Raw genomic sequence first — 25356 nt, forward strand, 5'->3', positions numbered from 1 at the left:
TTTCCCACCTGAATTAAAGAAGAAGCAAGAAGCCAGTACCAGGAAAGTTTTGTGAGGATCTAATTGAGATAATTAATATAGGACCTGTGGTAGGATCTGGCCCGCAGTCGCAATTGATAAGAAATTTGTGACGGAGATAAAAGGAAAACAGTATTGCTTCTGTTTGCTGCAAAGAAATTTGGCACACAGACACACACAAATAGCTAAGACACATGAACAGCTGTGTTCAGAGCCCTGAACCATTTAAATCATCTCTCAAAAGCACTTAAGAAAACCAAGCATATTGCTAATTGAGTGTACATCAAAGAATGTTACAGTAACCATGTTAATTTTCCTTCAGTTGGCTACATGTTAGAGTAAAGGATCTGTTCTGGGCAAAGAAAGTATGTAGTACTCATTTTACAAAATATGGAGGCCTTTCCTGGAATAACAAAATAATTAGAGGTTTTTAGTGGCAGGTGTTTTTTTTTGTTTTTTTGGTTTTTTTTTGGCATAGTGTTTCTTTGGCATAACGATCAATTTCTTGATCAGGAAACCCAGTTCTAACATTTTTATAATTGTTTCGTTTAGTGTTTTCTAGGAATATTTGGAAGTCAAATGTGTAAGTGACTTCTGTCAGGTTGACTTAAAAGTAGACACCTCCTATAATAGCACTGTTTCAGGTGGTTTCCTATAACAACACCTGGGAAATGTCCAGGTGTTGTCCCCGCTAACTCTTCAACCCTGCAACCTAATTCTACAAGCTTTGCCCTCAGCCCATCCACATTACAGCCCATCACTTACCTCTCACCTGGGAAGAGTTAACACCATTAGTTATAAACATTAAGATACTTGGCAACATGGGCATTAGAACAGCTGATCAGTTTTGAAATTGGAAATCCAAATCATGAGAGAATGAAAAACAATGTGTCACATTTTATGTTCCATATTCCTTCTAAAATGTTAAGACCTATTCAACTTTCAGGACAGGATTTTGTTTGCTTATGTGTGTTTTACAGTGTAACTCTGTAATAAGAGTTTATTGACTGCAAGTTTAATACTATCAGTCAAAGCAGACTTTTCTCTTTTCATGAATGATGCTTAAGAAAATTAAGCAAAAAGAGAGACAAAGAGAATGCTGCAGTTAATTAGTTGCTTTCCCAGATGCTGTAAGGTGGTATACACCCCAGGTGATATCCAAGAGGAACTCTAGGAGACAAAAGAAAATATTAGACCTTCTTTTTCATTTTATTTAATACTTTATCTTTCTACTTTTATCTGTTTAATGATGTACATAATATATATATTTAATCAGTTATATATTTGAGGGGAGTGGTTACTGAAAAGCAAGTTTTATGAGTGCATAATTTTAAAAGTTCAAAGATCACTCCAGTGGACAGCAAGGCGGAGGGATTCATTCTATACTTTGAGATCATTTATTAGGAAAAATAAAACATGCTAAAGAAAGGCAAAGAAAGTACAGCAAATACTTTACATTTTAAAAATTGAATTTCTAGGCCAGGCATAGTGGCTTATGTTTGCAATCCCAGCACTTTGGGAGGCTGAGGCGGGAGGATCGCTTGAGCCCAGGAGTTCAAGACCAGCTTGGGCAACATAGTGAGACTCCATCTCCACAAAAAAAATAAAAAATTAGCCTGGCATGGTAGCATGTGCCTGTGGTCCCAGATACCCCAGAGGCTGACATGGGAGGATCACTTGAGCCTGGGAGTTTGTGGCTGCTGTGAACCGTGATCGTACCACTGCACTCTAGCCTGGCCAACAGAGTGAGACCATGTCTCTTAAAAAAAAAAAATTAACTTTCAGTGTATTAAGCTTGATATTTTGTCTGTGTTGTTTGAGGAACTTAAACTTGTTAATTATTTCATTTATATCCTTTCATGTTATACACACTAGTTAATACTTAGTAGAGTAACTACAGAAGGACAAACAGCCCGTGAGTGTGGTGCTGTTTACTGGTGTGCTCTTCATTGCTAGGGAATCATTCCTGAAGTGGCTCGTTCTTAACAGGAATGTTTTGTTGGTTGTTTCTTATTTTCATCATCATGTTAATGAGCTGCAATCAGCTTTGTTGAGATAAATTAGTATGTAATCGTTTTAAGGGTTTATGTGTAATATACGAATACTTGAATTGGGCCCCTAGAATAAGGCAGTAAAAAGCTTCCTCTGGAAAGTGTGATGTGAATTACTTTTGTCTTAGCTCATCTTGAAAGAAGCCTCACTTGATGGTATCCTGACAAGAAGTAATTGACCTTGGCTAGGTCCGAGGTGGATCGTGTTTTACTAACCTTACTCCATCATGAGATTGGCTTTAATGTGCTAAATCAACATTTTTGACCGGTAGAACATTTTTAGTAAAATTGACATGTCATATTAACAGACATTATATTAATTCAAAATTTATTTTCCTTTTAGTTCGCAGGAAGATGAAAGACCTATTTCACCTTTCTATTTGAGGTATTTATTTGATTTTTGTTGGTCTACTACAGGGAATAAAGGAGGGTTAAGGCTTCTTTGGGTTTATTTGCTCATTTTAATCCCTTTCAATAGAACATTCATTACTGTGGCCAGACTAAGCTTGCTGGAGCTCTTTACCTTACTGTATTTTCCCCTTTGGTTCAAGAAATATATTTTTTAAATGTCTAATATAGTTCAAACAACTAAAATAAGATATTTTGTTTTAAATTTGAAAGTGCCAAAGTGATCATTTTAATTTAAAATCTGCCCGATGATTAGGCTGTAAGCCAAGTTAAAAATCTCTATTTTATACATATACGTATGCATAGGTTAGTGGGGGCCAATGGGTACAAGACCCACTCACAGACAAAGCCTTGGGTTGGGTTACATCATTTTCTATGTCATAGCAGAGAAGGAAACTAAATATTCAGCAAGTTTATAGGATTGAAGATGATTTTCTAAAGCTTATAAACCCAGAGTAACAACTGTTAAAGCAGGTATGTTAACAGAATTCAAGATCACTTCTCTCTGGTGAATGAATGCTGTACTGACAGGGTTTTCCGAGTGAGTCATCTGAGATATAGCCTAGAATCAAGTCTTCCTTATTGCATTTCTTTTCTTGCTACCTACCACTTCAAAGGCTTAGAAAATATATTTGAAAAGTATATAAAATAATGTAAATGTAAAATAATGCTGATGTTTGTTTTTTGAAATCTTTCCTGAAGTCTACTGCTTTTTATTTATTTTATTTTATTTTATTTTATTTTTATTTTATTTTATTTTATTTTTGACGGAGTCTTGCTTTGTCGCCCAGGCTGGATTGCAGTTGCATGATCTCAACTCACTGCAACCTCTGCCTCCTGGGTTTAAGCAATTCTCTGCCTCAGCCTCCCGAGTAGCTGGGATTGCAGGCACCCGCCACCATGCCTGGCTAATTTTTGTATTTTTAGTAGAGATGAGGTTTCACCATCTTGGCCAGGCTGGTCTGGAACTCCTGACCTTGTGATCCACCCGCCTCAGCCTCCCTAAGTGCTGGGATTACAGGCATGAGCCACCACGCCCGGCCTGAAGTCTACTGTTTTTTAAAAGAAATGTCAGGATATGCAATACAGAATTTGTTTATTTATTTATTTTTGAATCTGACTTGTTGAAATAGTCCCAGAATGGATTTAGGCTATAATTCAACCACTAGTACTTCAGAAATGTGTCATAGGACTTCAGGCTTAGCCAAGTAACTGCTTTTTAGTAGTGTTTACCCTTTAGTGACTTGCAGCGTATTGCATAATCACTTTATGGCAAGAGAGGGAACATTTGAGGTTTCAGTATGAGACAACGTGGTCCGTTTTTTTCATCCTGGTTTCCTGCCGACCAAATCAGCATACTCTGGTTCATAGGCTATCTCAACTATGCAATTCATGTGAACACATGAGGATGTTGCTGAGCACGTAGTGAGTCTGGTATTCATTATATAAATACACACAGTAATATCAGCAAATGCTTGTTATATATTAATGGAAATTCAGTTTTACATAGTATAGTAGACTTTAGCACTGGATCATGCCAACTAATGAAAACTTATTTCTCTGAATGTCCTGTACTTGCAGAATGAAAGTACAAGAAAATAGAGTAAAAGAAAATCAATAATATATTTACCGAACTCTTAATAGAAGCTACTCGATTTTTTCAATGTTAAGTCATAGAAACTAAAATATGATAAAATTAGGGGGGAAAAGGGAATGAATATGCATACTGGCCCACATTTATGGTAGAAAAAGGAAAAGTTACCAGCAGGCATTCTTTTCATATGATGGATAAACCAAGCAGAACTATTTCACAAATGCAAAAATAGTAATTATTTAGCCTGAAATTAGAATTTCAGAAGTAGGCCCAATCAAGACATAAGACACGTCTGCTGAGAGGGGTACTCACTGGAAGTAGATCCAGCCACAAGCAGCCATGGAGGGGATAGGGCTGGGAAAGCTGGTCAGCAGTGAGATATTCAGTTTGGTGGTTAATTCTGAAAGTTATAGCATAAAGAGGTGAAACAGCAAAACTCAGTGGCTACAAGTCTGTGAGTGGACATTCTTCAGAGAGTGCAGATCCGAACAGACAGAAGATGAGAGCAGAGCAGACCTCCAGTCTCAAAGGAAGGAGGGTAGATGATCCATAGCCGCGCTCAGGTACAGGAGGTCACATAGTGGTCCTGCTAGTGGAGTGGAGAAGAGATGGATTGTATATAACAGGACAGGGTCTGTGTCTGGGATAGAGGATACAGATGGAGAGCATGTAAAGACGCCACAGTGCACACTAGTGGAGGTCCCAGGACCTTGCTGTGGCTAGGGGAGAAGAAAGGGATGCAGAAACAGGGAACCAGAGAAGCCGTTTCAGCCATTATGTTGCTCTTGTTATCACCTTATGGAATTTCAGTTCTGTAATGTGATATTCTCATTGAACAGTCATGCCTGAATCACATGTTAGTCTATCATGTATTTCAGTTACCTTCAGTAATAAGGTCCTTTCTGTAATAAGGTAGGGCTGTTGTAAATAGACACACAGTCATATTTTTATTCTAAATCAAATATCTTCTGTGATAACAACTCTGTCATCTCTAATTTCAGTACTTCTCCAACTTAACTCACCACAGAGCCATTTGTTGTTTTTTGCAAAGGAAGGAAACAGTAGCTATCAATCTACACCTGCCACCATTCCATGTAGCAAGTTAATTGCAGTTATAGGAGCTCAAACAGTAGGTGTCATTGTTCCCCAGACGCTTATTAGGGATTACCAGCCCAGCTGAAATGATTAGGGAAATGAAAGGGAAGAACAGGTTATGCCAAACCCTTAGTAAGACTACAACAGAATAAACATGACCTGCAAACTTAAGGTAGAGAACGTTCTTGGCCAGGATGTTCATACCCTGTTCTCTTTTATATTCTAGGCTGGAATCCCAAACAACAGGGCCCCTACCTCAGTTGCTCAGCTGAGCATCAAAACAACTTGGTGGTGGTGTTCTTCTGTGCCATGTTCAACCTTTTATCGTCTGCATTCTTTTACCTGGCCTCCAGTCAGATCTGTCTAGGATCTGTGGCCACTCTACTTCTGTTTGCCTGAGTTTTCAGTGTCTCCAAGCCTGAGTTTGGATTTCGGTGTTTGGTTTCCACTAAGACTCGAGTTCTGCATCTCCACTTGCTGTTTCTCCTCATCTCTCCCGGCTCTCCCCTCCCCTACACCACTTTCATGCTCCTATGAGCAGGATCAGATCCCATCCTTATCCCATTTCATCAGACTTCTATCCTTGAACTCCTTCTTTACAAATTCCTGGATTATACATATAACTTGCATGCCTAGAACCTGTGTTTAATGTGCTTTTTCAAAATCTTAGGCTATGTGTTCAGGGGCTATATACCAGTTTTGTTCATTGGGCTCCAACTAGCTCACCTGGCATCTGAAACTTGGTCCTTGCTTAGCTAACACCTGTCTTCTAGCAGGTGCACTGATCTTCCTCTCTTTTCCTTTTCTCATTTAGTGCTCCATGAAAGTCCTGGAATTGACCATCTTTAAAAATATCAGCCCAAGTTTTAATACTCACAGTACAAACTGAGGCTAAATTATTAATTTAGCAGGTTTGGATTAAGGTCAGCTTCAGTATTTTGTCTGTTTTCTAATTTTCCTGAAGGTGCATCAGATGGATTTATTTCTAAGTTAGCTGTTTTGCAGACAGACTTACTCTTTCTAATTTGGTTAATTTTTAATTGCTGGAGCCTAGGAACTATCGATTTTTCAGTCTCATAACTGTACATTTATGTTAAAGAAAAAAATGACTTTGGCTAAATTCAAATTAAAATATTACCTGATATTTAGATGGGATCTGAATATTACACCATACCACTCCTATCTTGATATGTAGAAAACTTCTTTCTAAAGCATTTTTAGATAGTTTTTCTGAGGAATTGCTTTCCGAACAACTTATGCTAGAATTTGTATGTTTGTGATTTTTTTTTTTGTATTATGCTTCATTAGCTTTAACTTTTAATAGTTTTTTTTTCTCCTTAAGAAGCATATTGTATGTTTTCTAAATGAATATTTTAAGGTAAAAATCCTTCATTATCACATGGGAGAGCTTTGGAGAAGTGTAGCATACCAAACATTATATTTATTCAAAAGCTTGTTTTAGGCTACTAAGAAGTGAAACAAACAAGCAAGCTGTTTATTTAAGTATCTACTTTTTTAGCAACATGATAAAGTCAGCTAGGTATCTGGATGTCTTTAGACACAACTACTTATCAAAAATATTTGTTTTCCTTTTTATTATAATAGTGTTTCCTCTTTTTTTGAGACGGAGTCTCACTCTGTCGCCCAGGCTGGAGTGTAGTGGCATGATCTCGGCTCACTGCAACCTCGATCTCCTGGGTTCAAGCGATTCTCCTGCCTCAGCCTCCACAGTAGCTGGGATTACAGGCATCCGCCACTAAGCCCAGCTAATTTTTGTATTTTTAGTAGAGAGGGAGTTTCACTATGTCGGCTAGGCTGGTCTCAAACTCCTGACCTCAAGTGATCCACCCGCCTCGGCCTCCCAATGTTCTGGGATTACAGGCGCGAGCCACCACGCTTGGCCAGAGTAGTGTTTCTAAACTGAGGGGGCACATCCCCTCTACCTGTGGAGCTCTGTTGTTTTGGTTTTGGTTTTTTTATTATAGTAAAATATAAACAAAGGTTGCCATCTTAGCCATTTTTAAATGTACAGTTCAGTGGCATTAAGTACATTCTCATTGTCACACAACTGTCATCACCATCCATCTTCAGAACTCTTTGTATCTTGTATGAAACACTAATTTTTCATGTCCTCCTTTCCCTATCCCCTGGCAACCACCATTTCACTCTCTGTCTTTAAGAATTTGACTACTCCGGGTACCTCATGTGAGTGGGATCTTAGTCTTTGTCCGTTTGTGACCGGCATATTTTACTTAGCATATCTCAGGGTACGTCCACATTGTAGCACGTGTCAGAACTTTCTTCCTTTTGAAGGTTGAATAATATTTCCATCTATGTATATGCTACGTTTTGTTTATCCTTTCACCTGTCAATAGACACTTAGGTTGCTTCCATCTTTTGGGCATTGTGAATAACACTGCTATGAACATGGATGTACAAATATCTGTCCAAGTCCTTGCTTTCATTTCTGTTGGGTATATACTCAGAAGTGGAATTGCTGGGGCCAGGCACAGTGGCTCATGCCTGTAATCCCAGCACTTTGAGAGGCCGAGGCAGGTGGATCAAGAGGTCAGGAGATCGAGACCATCCTGGACAACATGGTGAAACCCAATCTCTACTAAAATACAAAAAATTAGCCGTGCATGGTGGTGCACGCCTGTAGTCCCAGCTACTCAGGAGGCTGAGGCAGGGGAATCGCTTGAACCTGGAAGGCGGAGGTTGTAGTGAGCCGAGATTGTGTCACTGCACTCCAGCCTGGCGACAGAGCAAGACTCTGTCTAAAAAAAAAAAAAAAAAAAAAAAAAAAAAAGTGGAATTGTTGGAGCATATGGTAGTTCTACGTTTAATTTGTTGAGGAACTTCCATACTATTTACCCTAGCAGCTACATCATTTTACATTTCCACAAGTACAGTACACAGTTCCAATTTGTCCATATTTTTGTCAACACTTGTTATTTTGTTTTTTAATAATAACCATCCTTATAGTTATGAAGTATGTGGATTTCTTAAAGATGTTTGTGTCCCATTGGTCAGGATTCTAAGTCTTTGCTTGTGCTAGGTGCCTACACAGAACCAGACCAACAGTATAGCTGAGGAATGGCTACAAAGTTTACTAATGTTTGTCATACAGTTTTTAGACTCATTATTGAGTTCTTGATCTGAAAATCACTAGTCATTTTTTTTTTTTTTGCATAGTAAGATGTAAGTATAGATTCTAGGTTTAATTCTAACAATGTTAATAAAATATTAAGCATATGTTAGAGCTATATAATTTAGAAAGATAAATTATATACATTTTAAATGATTTTCTTCACATCTTTTACCTCAGCATGATAAAGAATAATTCACTTGTAGAAAATTACACCTTTCCATTCTGCCTAGATCTCTTGTTACTTCATTCCTCAGTTTCCCTGCCTCCCTGTGGGCTTCCCTTTGTAGAACTTCAGATTTTAATAAAATTTAAGAATCTAGTTTAAATAGGTAGCAGACTGCTTTTGCCTGATACAGTACTCCCATCTTTCTATTTAATATCCATGATAATATAAAATACAAACCCTAGAGACAGCTCTGTAGCAATGATAAAGAAAAGCCACATCAAAGGTCACATCATCTATGGGCTGGACAGAGAAACATATTTTTACCTTGCAGACTTCATGTTCTGCCATCTAAACAATACAGATAGCCACAAAGAGAAAAGAAAGGGAGGAAAAACTGACTTTGCTTTCTTCTACTGTCTATTGCACTAACCAGAAAAGCTGGTGACATTTCCTCAACTGAGCAGAAACTTATTTTCTGAACCATCTAGAGCCAAGTTGTGTTATTGTTTTTCACCTCTCTGCCCTCATCAGCTTTTATATTTTAATAACCATTCAGACAAGAATACTCAGCGTACAAAACAATGGAGAGGAAAGGGATTCTCCTGGGATGCTCAGTCACCTAGCAAAAGCATTTGAGAAAGGGATAAAGGCAAGAAGATTATTGGATTTTCATATGTGCTTTCAAGTGTACACTACCCCAAAACAAACCACAAATTTGTTCTGATTCTCATAATCATAAAATGGAACCAAAAAGCAAGTCTACCTAAGTAGGTATTATAGATTATTCTAGGGCAGATTCAGATACTGGCTCTTCAAATCTAAATCCAGGAGGAGCCATCTGCTCACAGCCAAGTAGACAATTATATAAGCTAAGAACAGTCTACCTACCCAGGTTGTTGGAAATGGTTCTACCCAGATTGATCGTTCCACCTTAAGAACCACTAAACACAATAAAAGAATTTGGGACCTATGAAGAGAAATGACAAACTAGGGGAAAGGATGATTTGCCTCGATGACTCAGCATAAAAACAGAATCTAGAGAACTGATTTTTATAAAATTCAGATGAAAACTTGAGAAGTAATATTGTTAATCTTCTCAAAAAATGCTCAAGGACATAAACTTTTCTGAAACATTAGTAGGAAGCCATTAAAGTGGAGTAGGCTTAGAATTGAAAGACTGGGGATACAGAAAGAACAGCTGAAATGAGGAGGGAAAAACAACCCTAGAAATGTTTTAGAAGAGACTTTAAAAACTATGTTGAAGGCAGTAAAGAACAGAAATGATTAAAAATCAGTCAAATACATGATGAAAGAGAAACTGGAGAAGCCCTTCTGGAATAAAAAGGAACAGGATAAAGATAAAAACTACGTGACAGCCTGGACACAGTAGTGCTGTCCTGTAATCCCAGCACTTTCGGAGGCCAGAGTGGGAGGATCTCTTGAAACAAAGGAGTCTGAGACCAACCTGGGCAACATAGTAAGGTTCTGTCTCCATAAGAAAATAATTAAATTGGCCAGGTGTCTTGATGTACGCCAGTTTCTTCTGAGGCCAAAGTAAGAGGACTGCTTGAGCCCAGGAGTTTGAGATTTCAGTGAGCTATGATGACGCCACTGTACTCTCTCCAGCCTGGGTGACAGAGCAAGATACTGTCTAAAAAAAAAAAAAAAAAGAAAAAGAAAAACCACAGAACTGTCAGAATAATAATGTTAAATGTGAAAGTCAGAGATTGAAAAGCCAATCTGAAAACTATAATTTGAATGAAGAAACGTATTTGTAAAAGGACAAGTATAGGGTATGCCCAGCTAATTGAGAGATAAATTTAAAAAACAATTAGTATGAAGTAGAGATCTGATTATTAGCATTGGTGGAAGGGCAAAGAAAGTAATGAAGCTATAATTTTCTTGTCTTACATAAACAGGAAAATAGAAGCAGGTGTCAAGAGGTTTTTTTGCTTCTTTTCTTGTTTTATTAGGTTGGTGTGAAAGTGATTGTGGTTTTGCCATATTTTTAATAATGAGAGAAATATGGGCATGAAAAGCAACCGTAGTAGAATTGTGCATAGGATTCCTGTATTCAAAATGCCTTCAAAAGATAAGAGCAATGGCAGCAACCAAAGGAAAAACAAGTTCCCAAATTAGAAAGCATAAAGCAAAAACAATACTAGAACAAATCTATCAGCTATGACAATAAATGCAAATGGATAAAATTATTTGAGAAAAGCTAAAATACTAAAAAAAAAAAAAAAGAAAGAAATCTAGTTGAACTGTACTGTTTGCAAAAGAGTCATACCTAAACCAAAGTGGCACAGAAAGGTCAATAATAAAAAGATAAACATGTATCTGATAAATGTGAACAGACAACTGAAGTTGAAGGCCAAATTTGTTAGAAAAGACAAACTGGACTTACTTTATTATCTAGATTTACAGTATTATCAAATCATATAAATTTAAATTCTTATATTATCAAGGATAAACAAGTAAACACATTTGAAATGTAGGACTTATACATATAACTATATGTCCATAACAAAATTTATAGGATATATAGCATTGAGAATTTTGTAAAATTAGTAAGATTTCAAATAAATGAGCACCTATATACATAAGTGAAACTTTGCATAGTACAAATAGAGCTCAATCAAGCATTTCTGCTACTTTATAAAAAGTATTCAGCTATCTTTAAAAGTTCTTAAAGAGTAGAAATTTTGATAGCCAATAATTTCTGACCACACTGTAATTAATGACAAAAAATAATTTCAATAAACCAGTGAAAACTCTTGTAAGGGGACAGGAGGAAGGGGATAACTCAAAGAGTAAATAAGAATCTTAAGTGCATATTGTTAAGAAAATAAAGAAAAAGTATATATCAAAATTTGTGGAATAAAGTCTAAACTTTTTAAAGAGGTAACCTGACACAAGATTGAAGATAAATCAGCCACACATTCAGAATAAGAAGTTATAGAAAGGAAGAAAAAGCAATCTCTTTGAAACCTAAAAGAATTCGTTAATAATAAAAGAAAACAGAAAACAAGCAGAACTGATATTTGAGTTCAGGAGCTGGTTCTTTGAGAGTAAAAATGAAAATTACAAGATACAAAATTCTTGATGAGCTTAAGAAAAATGAGAGATGATAATAATCATAATTGAAGTTTACTGTGTTATAATTTTTTAAAAGATTAGAGAACACTTCATGCAATTTGAAACTAATAAACATGAAAACCTAGAAGAAATAAAAATTTTCTGCATTATATAAATTTGGAGAAAAAGAAAAAATCTATTTAAATCAAAAAAAGCACTTTTAGTAACCTAATTCTAATGAAATAACTAAAGGTATAGCCAAAGATTTATGTAAATAGTAGCGTTATTTGAGAATAAAGATTATTCAGAGAATTGAGGACATACTCTGAAGCCGGACTACATAGATAGAATGGAGCTGTGTAAACTTAAATTAGATACTTCTCTGATCTTCAATTTTCTGTAAAATGAAAAAGAGATACAGTATATAAGTGAATTATGCATTGCATTTTATAATTTTGTTAATATAGACCTTAGTGTAAAAACTAAAAAAACTTCCAATTTCTTTTTATGCTAAAACATACTAAATATATGAAATTGAAAACATCAATAATTGTCAAAAGAAGCTGTGTAAAAGATGAATATTCTGACATTTTGATGGGTTACATTTGATTTGTTAGAATAAATTTTATATAGTATTAAGATATAGCTGTGAAGAGTAATTTTTTTCTTCAAATCAGACTATTTAAAAGAATAGGAAATTTGAATTAGAGAAGGTATGAGGATAAATATTTTCCTCTTTTTGAGTTATATCCATGTAGTATGTTTTCAATTTTTATTCTAGTATATTATGCACAGTATTCAATTTTAAACCAAAATTTGAGGCTACCCAAAATGTTTGTAATGATGCAAAAGGATGATGCAACTTTTATCAGAGTTTAAATACCTACAAATGTTCCAATAAAGTTCTGCATATGATAATCATAGCTAGATGTTAAAGCAAAAGGAATAAATATTGAGGATTGAATTGTTTTAATGTAGGACACTGTGAAGAATGCACTAAAATTATGAACAAAATTTAATTTAGAAAGCTGTTACATAATAACAAATATGTATGTTGTTATATATGTATAATGTTGATGCTGCATATCAACTTATAGTATTTTAAGATGATACTGAAAATACTATATTTTGTTAAATTGACAAATTAAAAATTTTAGGCTATTTTGATGATTGTTACATGAGATTTATCCTTAGGTTTATTTAAGCAAACATCTCATAATTGTCTTTTTAATCCTTGCTCTATTAGAAAAATAGAGTAAATTTAAATATTATATCTTAGAGAAACTGATAATTTTGTTGGACCTCATGTTTCCTAATAAAACGGTAATATTTTACAGGCAGGATTTTATATGCCATAGAGGAGAACATACTGAAATAAGAGAACACACAGAAAAGAAAACACATGCTTTTCAAGATGTCTCCATTTTGTAGATTTGAAACCTCTTTTGAAATGTATGCTTTTTTATTTCAAATCAAGAGATTTAATTAAAGAATCACTTGTCAACAGGCATCTGTGCATCTTATCACATGCAAATTTTAGAGACTAATATTGCTGAGCATAATTGGCTTAAGGAAATATAGTTTGGGTTTTGCTAATAAAAATAAAGACTAAAGATATTTCAATATGTCATAGACTATATTTCAAAGTAGGCTTAGAATCTATTTTAAATGACCATACCAATAGAATATTCAGTTGCATCATCACTAACAGTAGGCTTAGGTTTGAATTTGGCCATAGAACTGGGATCTGCATATGAGTGAGCATCTTTCTTTCCATTTTAAATACTTGCTTTGTCAACATTAGGAAATGAACGCTTCTATATCCAACTGTTTATAATGCATAAGTAAGAAATTTTCTTAGCAAATCAGTCAAGGACTCTGAAAAAAAAAAAATCGTTATTCTTAGCTCTCCGCAGAGGATAAAAAGCAAGCTACATGCAGATGAAGAAGGAAATTTCTTTATCTTTCACTTTGTCTTATTTGCTTATTGTTTAAATGCTTATTGCCTTTTTGTCAGTATCTTAGTTATGGAAGAAATCTCTATTGCTGTTGTTAAATATTCTTTAAAATTTTGTTAAGGGTGAATTGTTAAGTACATCCCATAGGAATTATGACGGTGGATACCTGAACTAAATACCAAAGTTATTTTGGTAACTAATAAACCATATATTTATCTGATACTATGTCATAAAACTAAATATGCAGTCATAACCTTTTGTAATGATTTAATCTTTAGGCAGTAAACTTGAACCTGAGATAGAACAATTTTTTGTTCTATCACTAGCCAGACGTTTCATTTTCTGTGTGAAGAAACCAACCCAATGCAGCCAAGCTAACCAACAACCTGCCAGTGATTTTGTCTAATCAACTGCAGAGCCCAGACCAGAACTTTCTTTTCTGATTACCAATGGAAAATATCTTCTCATAATACTTTATTTATAGGAATTCTATTAAAAGAACCTGAAATTACAGACTAGTTAAATATACCAGAAATTCCAAAGGACTATGAAAAACATCACACTTTATTCTAAAACTGTCCTAAAATAAATATACTAGCAAAAATATGAATATGATTTAATTACTTGGTTTTATTATTGATTTATTCGTTTACTTTTGTATTCTGAGAAATGTGCTCTACAACTGATTTAGATGGTTCAGGTCATTTTCCTCTAAGCTGGTGGAGAAATTTCGATATGTTGACTTTTATCCACTGAGGTTAACATGAGTTTTCCGTATCATACCTTCATTACTTAGATTACAGTATTTAAAAATCATTATTGGGATATTTAAGTAATTGAAGTTTTAAACAATTTTGGTTGCAAGGATATAGAGCTTCTGCCACTCAGTGTCTTCCACAAACCAACAGTATTAGAATCACTGAGGAATGTATTAGAAATGCAGTCTCAGCTTCCCCTTCCCAAGACCTAGGCCTGCTGAATCAGTCTGTATTAACAAGTGCCAAGGTGATTTCCTATGCACATTAAGAATGAAGAAGCACTTATTTAAAGAGTTAGAAATCTCAGACCCTCATCTTGTTTGTTGTTTCCTTGTCTTTTTCTTGTCTTTCTTTCTTCACTCTCCCTTCATAGAAAATGAACGTCAAAACATCAGGATCTGCTTTAATAGTCAAAAAGAAGACAGTTCAAAACGATGTAGAAAGGATGAGAGGAAATACATGTCTTCATTCTGAGATGGCATAGGGGACTAACAAGCTAATGGCATGTCTTTGGAATGTTTTTTAGCCTCTAGCAGATCCACATTCTTTACTCTCTTCTGAGTTTTCCCCGAGTCATTACTCACATGGGTCCCTGCTCCCAAAACCAAGGTTGTGTAACTGTACTGAGAAGTGGAGTATAGGAGTTAATTATATAGTGTTGAATTTACAGAGGGTGAGCCACAAAGTAGCAAAAGCAAGAACTGCTTGTTCCAGTTAAAGACAGAAAGCAGAAAGGGGTTTATTGTTGGTTATGTAGCCTGGGAACCACTATGAATAACAGGCATTGTAAGGCAGAAGAGAAATTGTTGTAATTAAAAGCAAAGTAAAATACCTAAGGCCAGGCCTCCATATCCAGAGATGACTGTAGTGAGTAATGGATTGAAAGACAAGCTAGTGGAGTGATTAAGAGCTTAGACTCTGAGCTAAAACTTTTCTTGGTTCAAATCCCAGCTCATCTTATTTCTTGGCTTTATGGCTGTGGGTAAGTTATTTAACCTTTCTAACCTCTTCATCTGAAAACAGTAGTACCTCTTCATAGGGTTGTTGTAAAGAAAAAGTGAAAAAAAATCTATGTAAAAAGTACTTAGCACAGTGTCTGGAACATAGTAGGTACTCAGTAAGTCTTAGGTGTTTGTATTTATTTATTTATCTTCTTAATTATTTAATACTTACTTGAATCAGCTTCCCTTTTACCTAATCACATGAGTTTATGTAGTTTTTCTGGGTTTCAGCCGTGGTCTGTGGCCATAACAAAGAGCTACAGCTTTAACTAAAGAAAATTGTCTTGGGCTAAAAGAGTAAACATTTTTTGATCACCTCTGGGATAATGAGTACTATGGAAGACATGATGGTGCTGGTAGTGGGAGGGAGTGTGATGAAAGAAAATGAGAAATATTATACAATCCCTTGAGGCATTGAGATTCTACATTGAAAGAGATGAGGTATACACTTACATGGGAGAAAAACCTGACAGATGATTCCCAAGCAACATATTCATATGTTGAAAATTATACCGTATAAATCAGAATGTTTGGAGTAGTTGAAAGACAACTATCAATATTGGTCCTTAACAACTTTGATTTTCTTTGAATGTCTTCTACAAAGAAGGAAAAGAACTATTAGAACTATTAGGTAGAACAATAGTTTGACACGACTAAAGATTGTCTCAAATCTGCTCAATATTTAACCTCTTTTTTTAAAGCATAGATACTTTTAAATCTTGATTCAAAAGCCAACTAAACACTAGAGGGCAGATTGTGAGGATGTAATGTGTTAATACAATTAAAATAGCTGCCGGCCTCAACACTCATTGTGGTTATGTGAACATAAGTGCAGGCATGAGGGGGAAAGTTCCAAAGCTTGCTAACCTGATAGTGTTTTGTAATTTTATCATTCTACTTTGTGTTGACCGCTTCTCAATACTTTTAAAAGAATTCAGGCTTTAGAAAAAATGGGAAAGTCATGAAAGTTTGTAAGTGCTCAACAAAAGCATTATAAATTAGATGTTAAGCTGACACATTACAGAGCTTGAGATGCTTTCCATCCTGAGAAACTTAGGGAAAAAATGTGGCTTTGAAAATATGGTTTAGAAATAGTCATATAGAGGCCGGGCACGGTGGCTCACGCCTGTAATCCCAGCACTTTGGGAGGCCGAGGCGGGTGGATCATGAGGTCAGGAGATCGAGATCATCCTGGCTAACACGGTGAAACCCCGTCTCTACTAAAAATGCAAAAAATTAGCTGGGCGTGGCGACAGGCACCTGTAGTCCCAGCTACTAGGGAGGCTGAGGCAGGAGAATGGCGTGAACTGGGAGGCAGAGCTTGCAGCGAGCCGAGATCACGCCACTGCACTCCAGCCTGGGCGACTGAGCAAGACTCCGTCTCAAAAAAAAAAAAAAAAAGAAAGAAATAGTCATATAGAAAACAACATTGGTTCCTTGTTATCTATCCCTGTGGTCCCCACTGCCCTCTGCCTGTTGAGAGCAGAGTTTTAGAAAGATGTTCTGTTTCCTGGCCTAAGAGGAGAAGGAAGGGAATGGATTTGGGCTGGGGAAAGATAGAAATAGGTGAAGTGGGTGGCAGGAAGTCACTTGGCCACAACTGACATTTTAGGAAAATGAAAAGACCTTGAACTAGGGCTGCTGTGGCAATATGTTGACAGCTAAGAGATGGTTCTCCAAATTTACAGAATTGTCTGCCATGGACATCTTTTAAAAGGAGAAAAAGCCACTGTTATAAGCAAGCCGGGCCATCTCCATTTCTAGAAACAAGTGAAAATGAGCATCTTTCATTGGATGGTTAAACATTGTTTTGAGGATCACTTGGGAATGAGCTAATTTCTTTCAGCCTGCGATCCACTTCAGATGTTTGGTTCATCATCTCCGATCTTTCATCTAACCTGACTTTCTTTCTCTTTGCTTCTTTTCTGCAGTGCTCATGTACCCCAAGTCAGCAATGTGTCTGCAACCGGAGAGTAAGTTATTTGGGTTGGGTTTTTGGGCTTTGGGTTTTATTTTTAATGCCCTTTCCCACTTATTAAACAGAAAAAAAAAAAAAAAAAAAAAAAAAAGCAAGTCTAACGGTGTACAGTATTGGAAGATTCAGATAATAAGCAGCCAGTGACTTTTAGACTATATGGAGGAGAGGACTACATAGGTTTTCTTATTTGAGCTTCTGTATGTGTATTCCTACAGATGACTCCAACATTAGAAAACATGAGCTTTTTGTTTACTTCATTAAAAATAATGCCAGGATCATTTAATATTGGCAAGTAGTCTAATGTGCTTTGGGAGGCATCTTGCAATGGATAATGTAATTAAAAGTTAAACCATTAATCATGTCTTTACTCCTGCTTAGTTCATTTGACTGAACCTACATTGACTGAGTGCCTGCAAGACACCAGGCACAGGTTAGATGTGTAACGTCAAAGATGCCTTGGGCCCTGTCTTCAGGGATGTTACAGTCTAATAGGGATGCAGAAAAGAAAGCGAGTTAGTGATGGCAACAAGTCCCTGGTCCACAGGGCAGTGGCAGTACTCTCTTAATTATGTCATCACATGCCATTTCCTCCAAAGTCTTCCACTGACACTTAGACTAAACCTAAACTCCAGTTATCAGTCCTTGCTAATGCCTCTGACCATATTGCTCATTACACTTCAGCCACATGACCTGCTGTTCCCAGGGAGGGCCAACCTTATTGCTGCCTCAGAGACTTTGTGTTGGCTGTTCCTCAGCCTGACCAGCACTTTCTTATCATTCACTCCTTGTTCAAGTATCATCTTATCCAGGATTCTATTCCTAACTACCCATATTCACTTGCCACCACTTTACTCAGTGTTTTAGAGAACTTATTACTATTGGAAATTACATTATTTCTTTATTATCTATCTTGCCCTACAGGAATGTAAGCTCTGTAAATACAAGGAGCTTGTCTGTCATATTCATTGCTATCTCCCTACTGCCTAGAAAAGTGCCTGCCATATATTAGGCACTAAGTAAATAGTCATTGAATGACAGAACAGCTCCTGGCCCACATATGTTTCCATCACAGGTACCTGTTCTCCTTACTTGCTGGGACATGAGTGGGCCTTTTTGGAGCATCTTCTCTTGGCAAGGATCAGGTGTAGGAGGTGGGGTGGATGTGGTGTGATAGGGAGAAGAGAGAAGAATTAGAAGAAGCACTAGTTGAAATGAATTTGGATCTAACAGGATGGATTTCAATTTTTTTAATTCCTTGTTGGGAGAGAAAACAATCAGAGGGCAGGACTGACCTCCTTTGACTTTGTCAGTTTCAAAGATATTCAAGAACTGCACCAAGACTGACATGTTCTTGCCTTTTTCATTTCCTAATAACCTTTCCTTATGGGTCTTGTATAGCTTGGAAAAGGTGCAGGGTTGTTCTGTTTAGGTATTTCCGTTTCATCTGGATATTTGGTATGTTGTAGGAGGCCACCTCTGACATAATGCATTTTATGGCTTCCTCATGAATATGTTATTTATATATTATGTACATCTCTTATGTGTATATTAACTTACAATCCTCTGTACTGCAATTAAATAATCTTGAATCATTTGACACATGGAGTTCTATGTATAAAAGTTCTAATGCCCAAGTTAATTGGACTATACTTCCTCATGATCTTAAAATATTTTTAATAAAATTTGAATAATATAACTATGAGTGGATTATAAAACTGCATTTGAAAAATCTTTAAGCCTGTAAAACTTTGGGAGGCCGAGACGGGCGGATTGAGAATAATAAAAAAAATACAAAAAAACTAGCCGGGTGAGGTGGCGGGCGCCTGTAGTCCCAGCTATTGGGAGGCTGAGGCAGGAAAACTAAACCCGGGAGGCGGAGCTTGCAGTTTGAAAAATCTGAAATTAGTTAAGTTCTCAAAACACATTTTATTTAAGTAAATGCTATTTCTCAGCCTGAGCATTTAGAATATACATATAGTTCTTTTTCAAGTGAAGAGAAACATGGTTTGAGGAGTCAGAAACTTTCCATACCAGCTTATTTGGAAATAATGTGGTGCTAAAAGAAAGTTTACACACCTTGAAAGATTCTACAGCTTTAAAAATGATTCCATTTATAGCTTGCCATGCACTTTTCAGCTCTTTGTGCTTATCTCTTTTCCTCAGGTTGAACAAAGTAAATCTATCCTTCCAATTTCAATAATATGTTTTGGGGTGTTTGCATGAATACAACTTTAATTATAAATATCATAATTTAATTGAAAAGAGGTTAGGAAAGATTATGCCATGCTGTTATAAGTTCTAATTGTTCTGGTGAGTTTTTCCCCCAAATATCATTATTTTCATATAATTTGTCTTAGATTCTAAATAGATAATAGGCATCATAAAATTATTTGCGCCAGTTTGCTTTGCAAATCACTCTCTCTTCCTCTGTAGAATTGGTATGAAATTGCCTTTGTGAGAATAGGTCTACTATTATTCTATAAGGGCAAAAAAAAATCTTTCCTCATTCTACCTTATATTAACTGACCCCGGTTTCCTGAATGCCTCATAATTGTTGCTAGACTTGCCATGAGCATTTCAGCAATACTAGCTTCACGAAGATGAGAAAGTTATTAAATTGGCAGAATTGTTTTCATTTAGTTTTGGTTTTAGCAATAATGCAGATATTTTTTAGATTAATGCCTCATCATTGCTCATGAAGTTCTAAAGACCTGCCATTGGAAATACAGGTGTTCCCAAAACTGTAGGCACATATTTTTTTAAGGTGACCACTGATGAACTTGACTGCTTGAATGACTCTGCATTCTTTTTTGCCAGACTCTTAGAAAGAACCATACGATCAGCTGTAGAACAACATCTTTTTGATGTTAATAACTCTGGAGGTCAAAGTTCAGAGGACTCAGAATCTGGAACACCATCAGCATCTTCTGCCACATCTGCCAGACAGCGCCGCCGCCAGTCCAAGGAGCAGGATGAAGTTCGACATGGGAGAGACAAGTGAGTTGGCATTGATTCTTCTTCTTACTTGAGTTTTCTCTTCTTTGAAAAATATACACCCAAATTAGTCACTGTGTTATAGTCATACCTCCTGGTCCTCTCCCATTTCAGTATTTAGGTTAAAACTTTAAGAGTTTTCAGTTTGCCTATTCTAAACTTAGCTACATTTGGAAATTTATAGGTGATTGCATAAATATTTGCATTTCATCCAGACATTTGGTATGTTGTTAGAAACCACCTCTGATTGAATACACCCTGTGGCTTCCTCATAAATATCTTATTTAGAGGGATTCTGAACCATGGGTAGAGAAAGTTACCATATGCTTGTCCGGAGGTATTTTTTTTTCTTGCTAGACAACATTAAGTTGACTATTTAGACTTGTTTATGAAGCAGCTGATTTCTCCATTATATTTATGTGATTAAATAGTCAGATATCACTATAATACTCTAACATTTGATTATGTTTTAGTATAAGAAAAGTTAGGCTTAAATCTACTCAAAAAATGAAAAGCTTAAGTTCTTTATTATAAAAATCACTAATTTTAAGGCATTCCCATAGTATGAATTTTAAGAACAGTGTTACAAAGAGCTTTATTCTCCATGAAAAAAGATTTAATAAAATACAGATGAGCAATTACCATTTATATTATTTAATAATCATGATTTAAATTGTCAAGGAAAATAAATTTATGTAGAGAATAGACTATGCAGATATTCCTATATTTTCCCTGAAAGTTCCAAGGTTATTTTTATTGACTGTATGTAGCCTTTAGCCTCTTTATGGTTGTTGTTTTGAACTCCTTATTAAATGTCAAAAACTAAACTGAACCAGACCCTAGCCCCCCTCATTCTTTTTCTTTCTTTTCTTTTTCAATTTTTAATTTGTATGAATATATAATAGTCATACACCCCTCATTCTCATTCTTTTTCACCTAGACTCATAATCTACATTAAACCCTTTATGGAAAAAGCAAAAAAGCTTTGTTTTGTTTAAAGAAAAACACAAAAGATAAACAGTATAAATAAGTTTCATGCTGTACCTCACCGAGATGTTTAAGTGCTATATTAGCAAATGTAACTTTAGAAATAGAGCAGTATCAATAATATAACCCACTGATTTACAGGTAGCATATGCAGTACTTTTCAAATAAATTCTCATGGAGCTGGTGGATAGAATAGTTGTAATATTCCATTTAGAAAATAGAAAAATTATAATACAGGAGATATTTACATTTCTTCTACTCCTGTGGCATGACATGAGATATTTACATTTAAAATTAGCTACTGACATGTTTATAGAAAATGTTTAGAAATATAATTAGTTTGTGTACTACCTCTAATATGTTGTAGAGAAAGCACAAATTATTCATTTAACACTGTTCTTATCCGCTGCCTCATTTTTTGCTGAGGAGTATGTAGCAACATTTTGCATTTTAAAAATATCCTCAGTGTGTCACGATATCCTGCTTTCCACCCTCTTTGTTTGGACAGAGGGCCAGCAGGTGGAGGTGGGAAGTGGTGGGGAGCATGAGAGAGAACAGAGTGTGATGGTGCTGTTGGTGGATGCTTGGCAGCAGGTCTCGGGGAGGACAGTGGAGGTAAAAACAGATGAGGGCCAGACAGGGCAGGGAAATGTGAAGCACAGCCTCACCTCTCCTGAAGAATTTAAATAGAGAACTTCCCAAGCCCAGGGACATTTCTAGCATAAGTTATCTTGATTGTTTTTTACCAGCAACATCAGGAGAACAAAAGGAGATGGGGAATGGTAGCTGAGTGATTGTCTGAAGACTATACCCATGACACCCTAGCCTTTCCCTTAGTTGTTCTTCTCTTGCTATTGCCTTCACCACTCCTCCTGGTCAAATTACAGTTGGGCATTGAGGAAGAGAATCTTGGGGTGCAAATAGTACCCAACCTGACACACTGTGACACAATCGTGTCTTGATAGTCCTTCAACTCTCAGTCCACACTGAACGGTTTCTCTTAGCTCTCCAGGTCTTTGGAAGAGTGAGACCCTTATCTCTCAAAGCCCCCAGATCCCTTAATTTTGTCTGGTCCAGCTTCGACCATAGGTCAGTAGTCATTTCCTGCAGCCCTTCTCCCCTCATCTTCATGCTGGGTTCTGTCATCCTTTCATTCAACTTCCTTGATCCAGCGTTCTCATTCCACTTATTTCTTCCCACCTCCACTCTTTTCCTTTTGCACATCTGCTTGCTTGAAATACTTTTCCAGCAGGCTGATTCTTTCAGCATCTCCTCTTTGGTGTCAGATTTCTCTTTTAACCTTCCTTTCAATGAGCCACTGCCATAAACGTCTTCTCCAGTATCTCCAGGAGAGTCATGAACATGTCATAAACTATAAGAAGGTCAAGAATCATTAATATAGCCTACAGTCAATGAGTTTATCATAGTATATGCTTCTATACAATTGATTCATTTAAGATTTTTCACAAGTCTTTATTCAAAAAATAAGGAAAGATTAAGCTAGGCTATAATATTCTATTCAAAACTATAAGCTTTTTGAAGTGGTTAAAAAGTGTTTAGAAACATAGGAATCTATTTATATTATTATCTATTATTTTGCCTCTAGTAACTTAGAGATGCAACAAATTAAAAAGTATTCTTGAAGAAGCCAGTGATGACTATATTTCAAGATGAGTAAAAGAGTCAGTAAAGTCATACTAAAGTCATCATGGCCAATTTTTGAAATAGCAGTACCGAAGATAGACGAAGACTACAAAAAACTTCATTCATAGGTACAAATGATTTGTTATTTGTCTGAATTCATAAGGAAATATAATCAGACCTATATTACTGTTTGCTACAATATAAACATAAAAGTTTCAACATAAAATCTTCATTATATAAAAATATTCAGCTAAATTCATTTAGTAAAAAATTTATCTGCCAAGTTTACGGAAATGTGAAATTTTGGTGATAGGTATATGGAAGTTTGTTGTGATAGTGTCTCTACTTCTGTATATGTTTGAAAAAAATCATAATAAATATTTTTTTAAAGCAAAGCATCATTTAAGTGAAAATGGTTTTCAATCTTCCAAAAACACAATGAACTGGAAAATTGATCCAAATGTTTCTTTGTTATATAAAGACTATATTAAAATCCTGCAAAGTAAAAGAAAGCAGGCTATATTTGGGGAATAATAAATAGTTCAGCATTGCCAGGACATTAAGTAGGTATGTAGGGGTGAGGAGAAAATCCTGAAAAAATGCGGAAATAAATCTAGATAATGAAAGTGAGAGGTCCAGAGATCTAAGTTCAGCCAAATCCAAGTTATGTCAGATATGATTGAAATCTGACAGAATATTGCAGGAAGGAATTGAGTACACCTGCTCCATCTAAGATTAGATTTAAAGAAATACAACCATGTGTTTTATACAGAGCTGTATCTAAATAAAGTGCCTCCAAAGTCTTTAACAGTGATAACTGAGGACCCAGTACTATAAGGTGATTCAATGATGAAAAACAGGTATTGCACCCAGCCTCTTGGATCTATAGTGTAACTGAAATTAGAGTTCAACAAAGGGAAGTAGAAGAGACACATGGATGCCCGTAAAAGCAAAGACTTTCCTCGAGGGAGAACAGGATTTGCGCATGAACACCATAGCATGGTCAGATTTTCATATATTTATTTTGACAGGATTTATTCTAGTCGTTCATTCACTATTCAAAAAGATCATAAAATGAATTTTACTGTCTTGTTTTTTTAAATAGTTTCTAGCTGTTGTCTTTCGTCTGCTTGGGCTGCCATAACAAAATACCACCGACTGGGTGTCTTAAACAACAGAAATTTATCTTCTGATGGTTCTAGAAGCTGTAAGTTCAAGGTCAAGGTGCTAGAAGTGTCTGTTTCTGTTGAGGCCTCTCACATTGGCATGCAGATGGCTACCTTCTCACTGTATCTGCTCGTGCCCCTTCCTCTGTGTGCACACTCCTGATGTCTCTCCCTCTTCTTACAAGGACATTAGTCCTATTGGATTAGGGTCCCACCCTTATGACTCTTTTAACCTTATTTACCTCCTTAAAGGCCCTGTCTCCAAATATGGTCACATTGGGGATTAGGACTTCCAAATGTGAATTCTGAGGGTACATAAGTCAGTCCATACTAGCTTTCAAGCATTAAAGGTCCTCTATTTAAAAGTTGTAATTGGGGCCGGGCGCAGTGGCTCACGCCTGTAATCGCAGCACTCTGGGAAGCCAAGGCGGGCAGATCACTTGAGGCCAGGAGTTTGAGAACAGCCTGGCCAATATGATGAAACCCCATCTCTACTAAAAATACAAAAATTAGCCAGCATGGTGGCACATGCCTGTAGTCCCAGCTACTCAGGAGGCTGAGGCAGGAGAATCGCTTAAACCTGGGAGGTCGAGGTTGCAGTGAGCTGAGATCGCACCACTGCACTCCAGCCTGGATGATGGAGCAAGACTCTGTCTGAAAAAAAATAAAAATGAAAAAAAAAGTTATAATTGGACATATATGCCAAAAGCTAGGTTAATGGGTACAAAAACATAGTTTGCAAAAGACCTAGTATTTGGTAGGACAACACGATGATTAGAGTCAAAAATAAATTAATTGTACATTAAAAATATCTAAAAGAGTGTAACTGAGCCGGGCACGGTGGCTCAAGCCTGTAATCCCAGCACTTTGGGAGGCTGAGACGGGCGGATCACAAGGTCAGGAGATCGAGACCATCCTGGCTAACACGGTGAAACCCCGTCTCTACTAAAAAATACAAAAAACTAGCCGGGCGAGGTGGCGGGCGCCTGTAGTCCCAGCTACTCGGGAGGCTGAGGCAGGAGAATGGCGTAAACCCGGGAGGCGGAGCTTGCAATGAGCTGAGATCCGGCCACTGCACTCCAGTCTGGGCGACAGAGCCAGACTCAGTCTCAAAAAAATAAATAAATAAAAATAAAAATAAAAAAATAAAAAAAATTAAAAAATTAAAAAATTTAAAAAAAAAGAGTGTAACTGGATTGTTTGTAACACAAAGAATAAATGCCTGATGGAATCGATACCCCATTTACCTTGATGTAATTATTATGCATTGCATGCCTGTATCAAAATATCTCATGTACCCCAGAAGTAT

The 25356-nt window shown here is 36.3% G+C and overlaps 1 protein-coding gene across 9 annotated transcripts in view; it reads left to right on the top strand.

Annotated features, from left to right (window-relative positions):
- FAM13A (family with sequence similarity 13 member A) overlaps window positions 1–25356 on the top strand; it is a 376344-nt gene that overhangs the window by 295415 nt on the left and 55573 nt on the right. For 7 of the 9 annotated variants that reach the window (XM_050790419.1, XM_050790418.1, XM_050790421.1 and 4 more), the window contains 3 exons: window positions 2413–2454; window positions 17210–17251; window positions 20074–20253. In XM_050790419.1, coding sequence (XP_050646376.1) covers window positions 2413–2454; window positions 17210–17251; window positions 20074–20253 — 264 coding nt within the window. The remainder of the gene's footprint in view (window positions 1–2412; window positions 2455–17209; window positions 17252–20073; window positions 20254–25356) is intronic. The other 2 variants (XM_050790420.1, XM_050790425.1) reach the window with 1 other exon arrangement.

The sequence above is a fragment of the Macaca thibetana genome, chromosome 5 (genome assembly GCF_024542745.1).
Source record: "Macaca thibetana thibetana isolate TM-01 chromosome 5, ASM2454274v1, whole genome shotgun sequence".
NCBI classification, from domain to species: Eukaryota; Metazoa; Chordata; class Mammalia; order Primates; family Cercopithecidae; genus Macaca; species Macaca thibetana.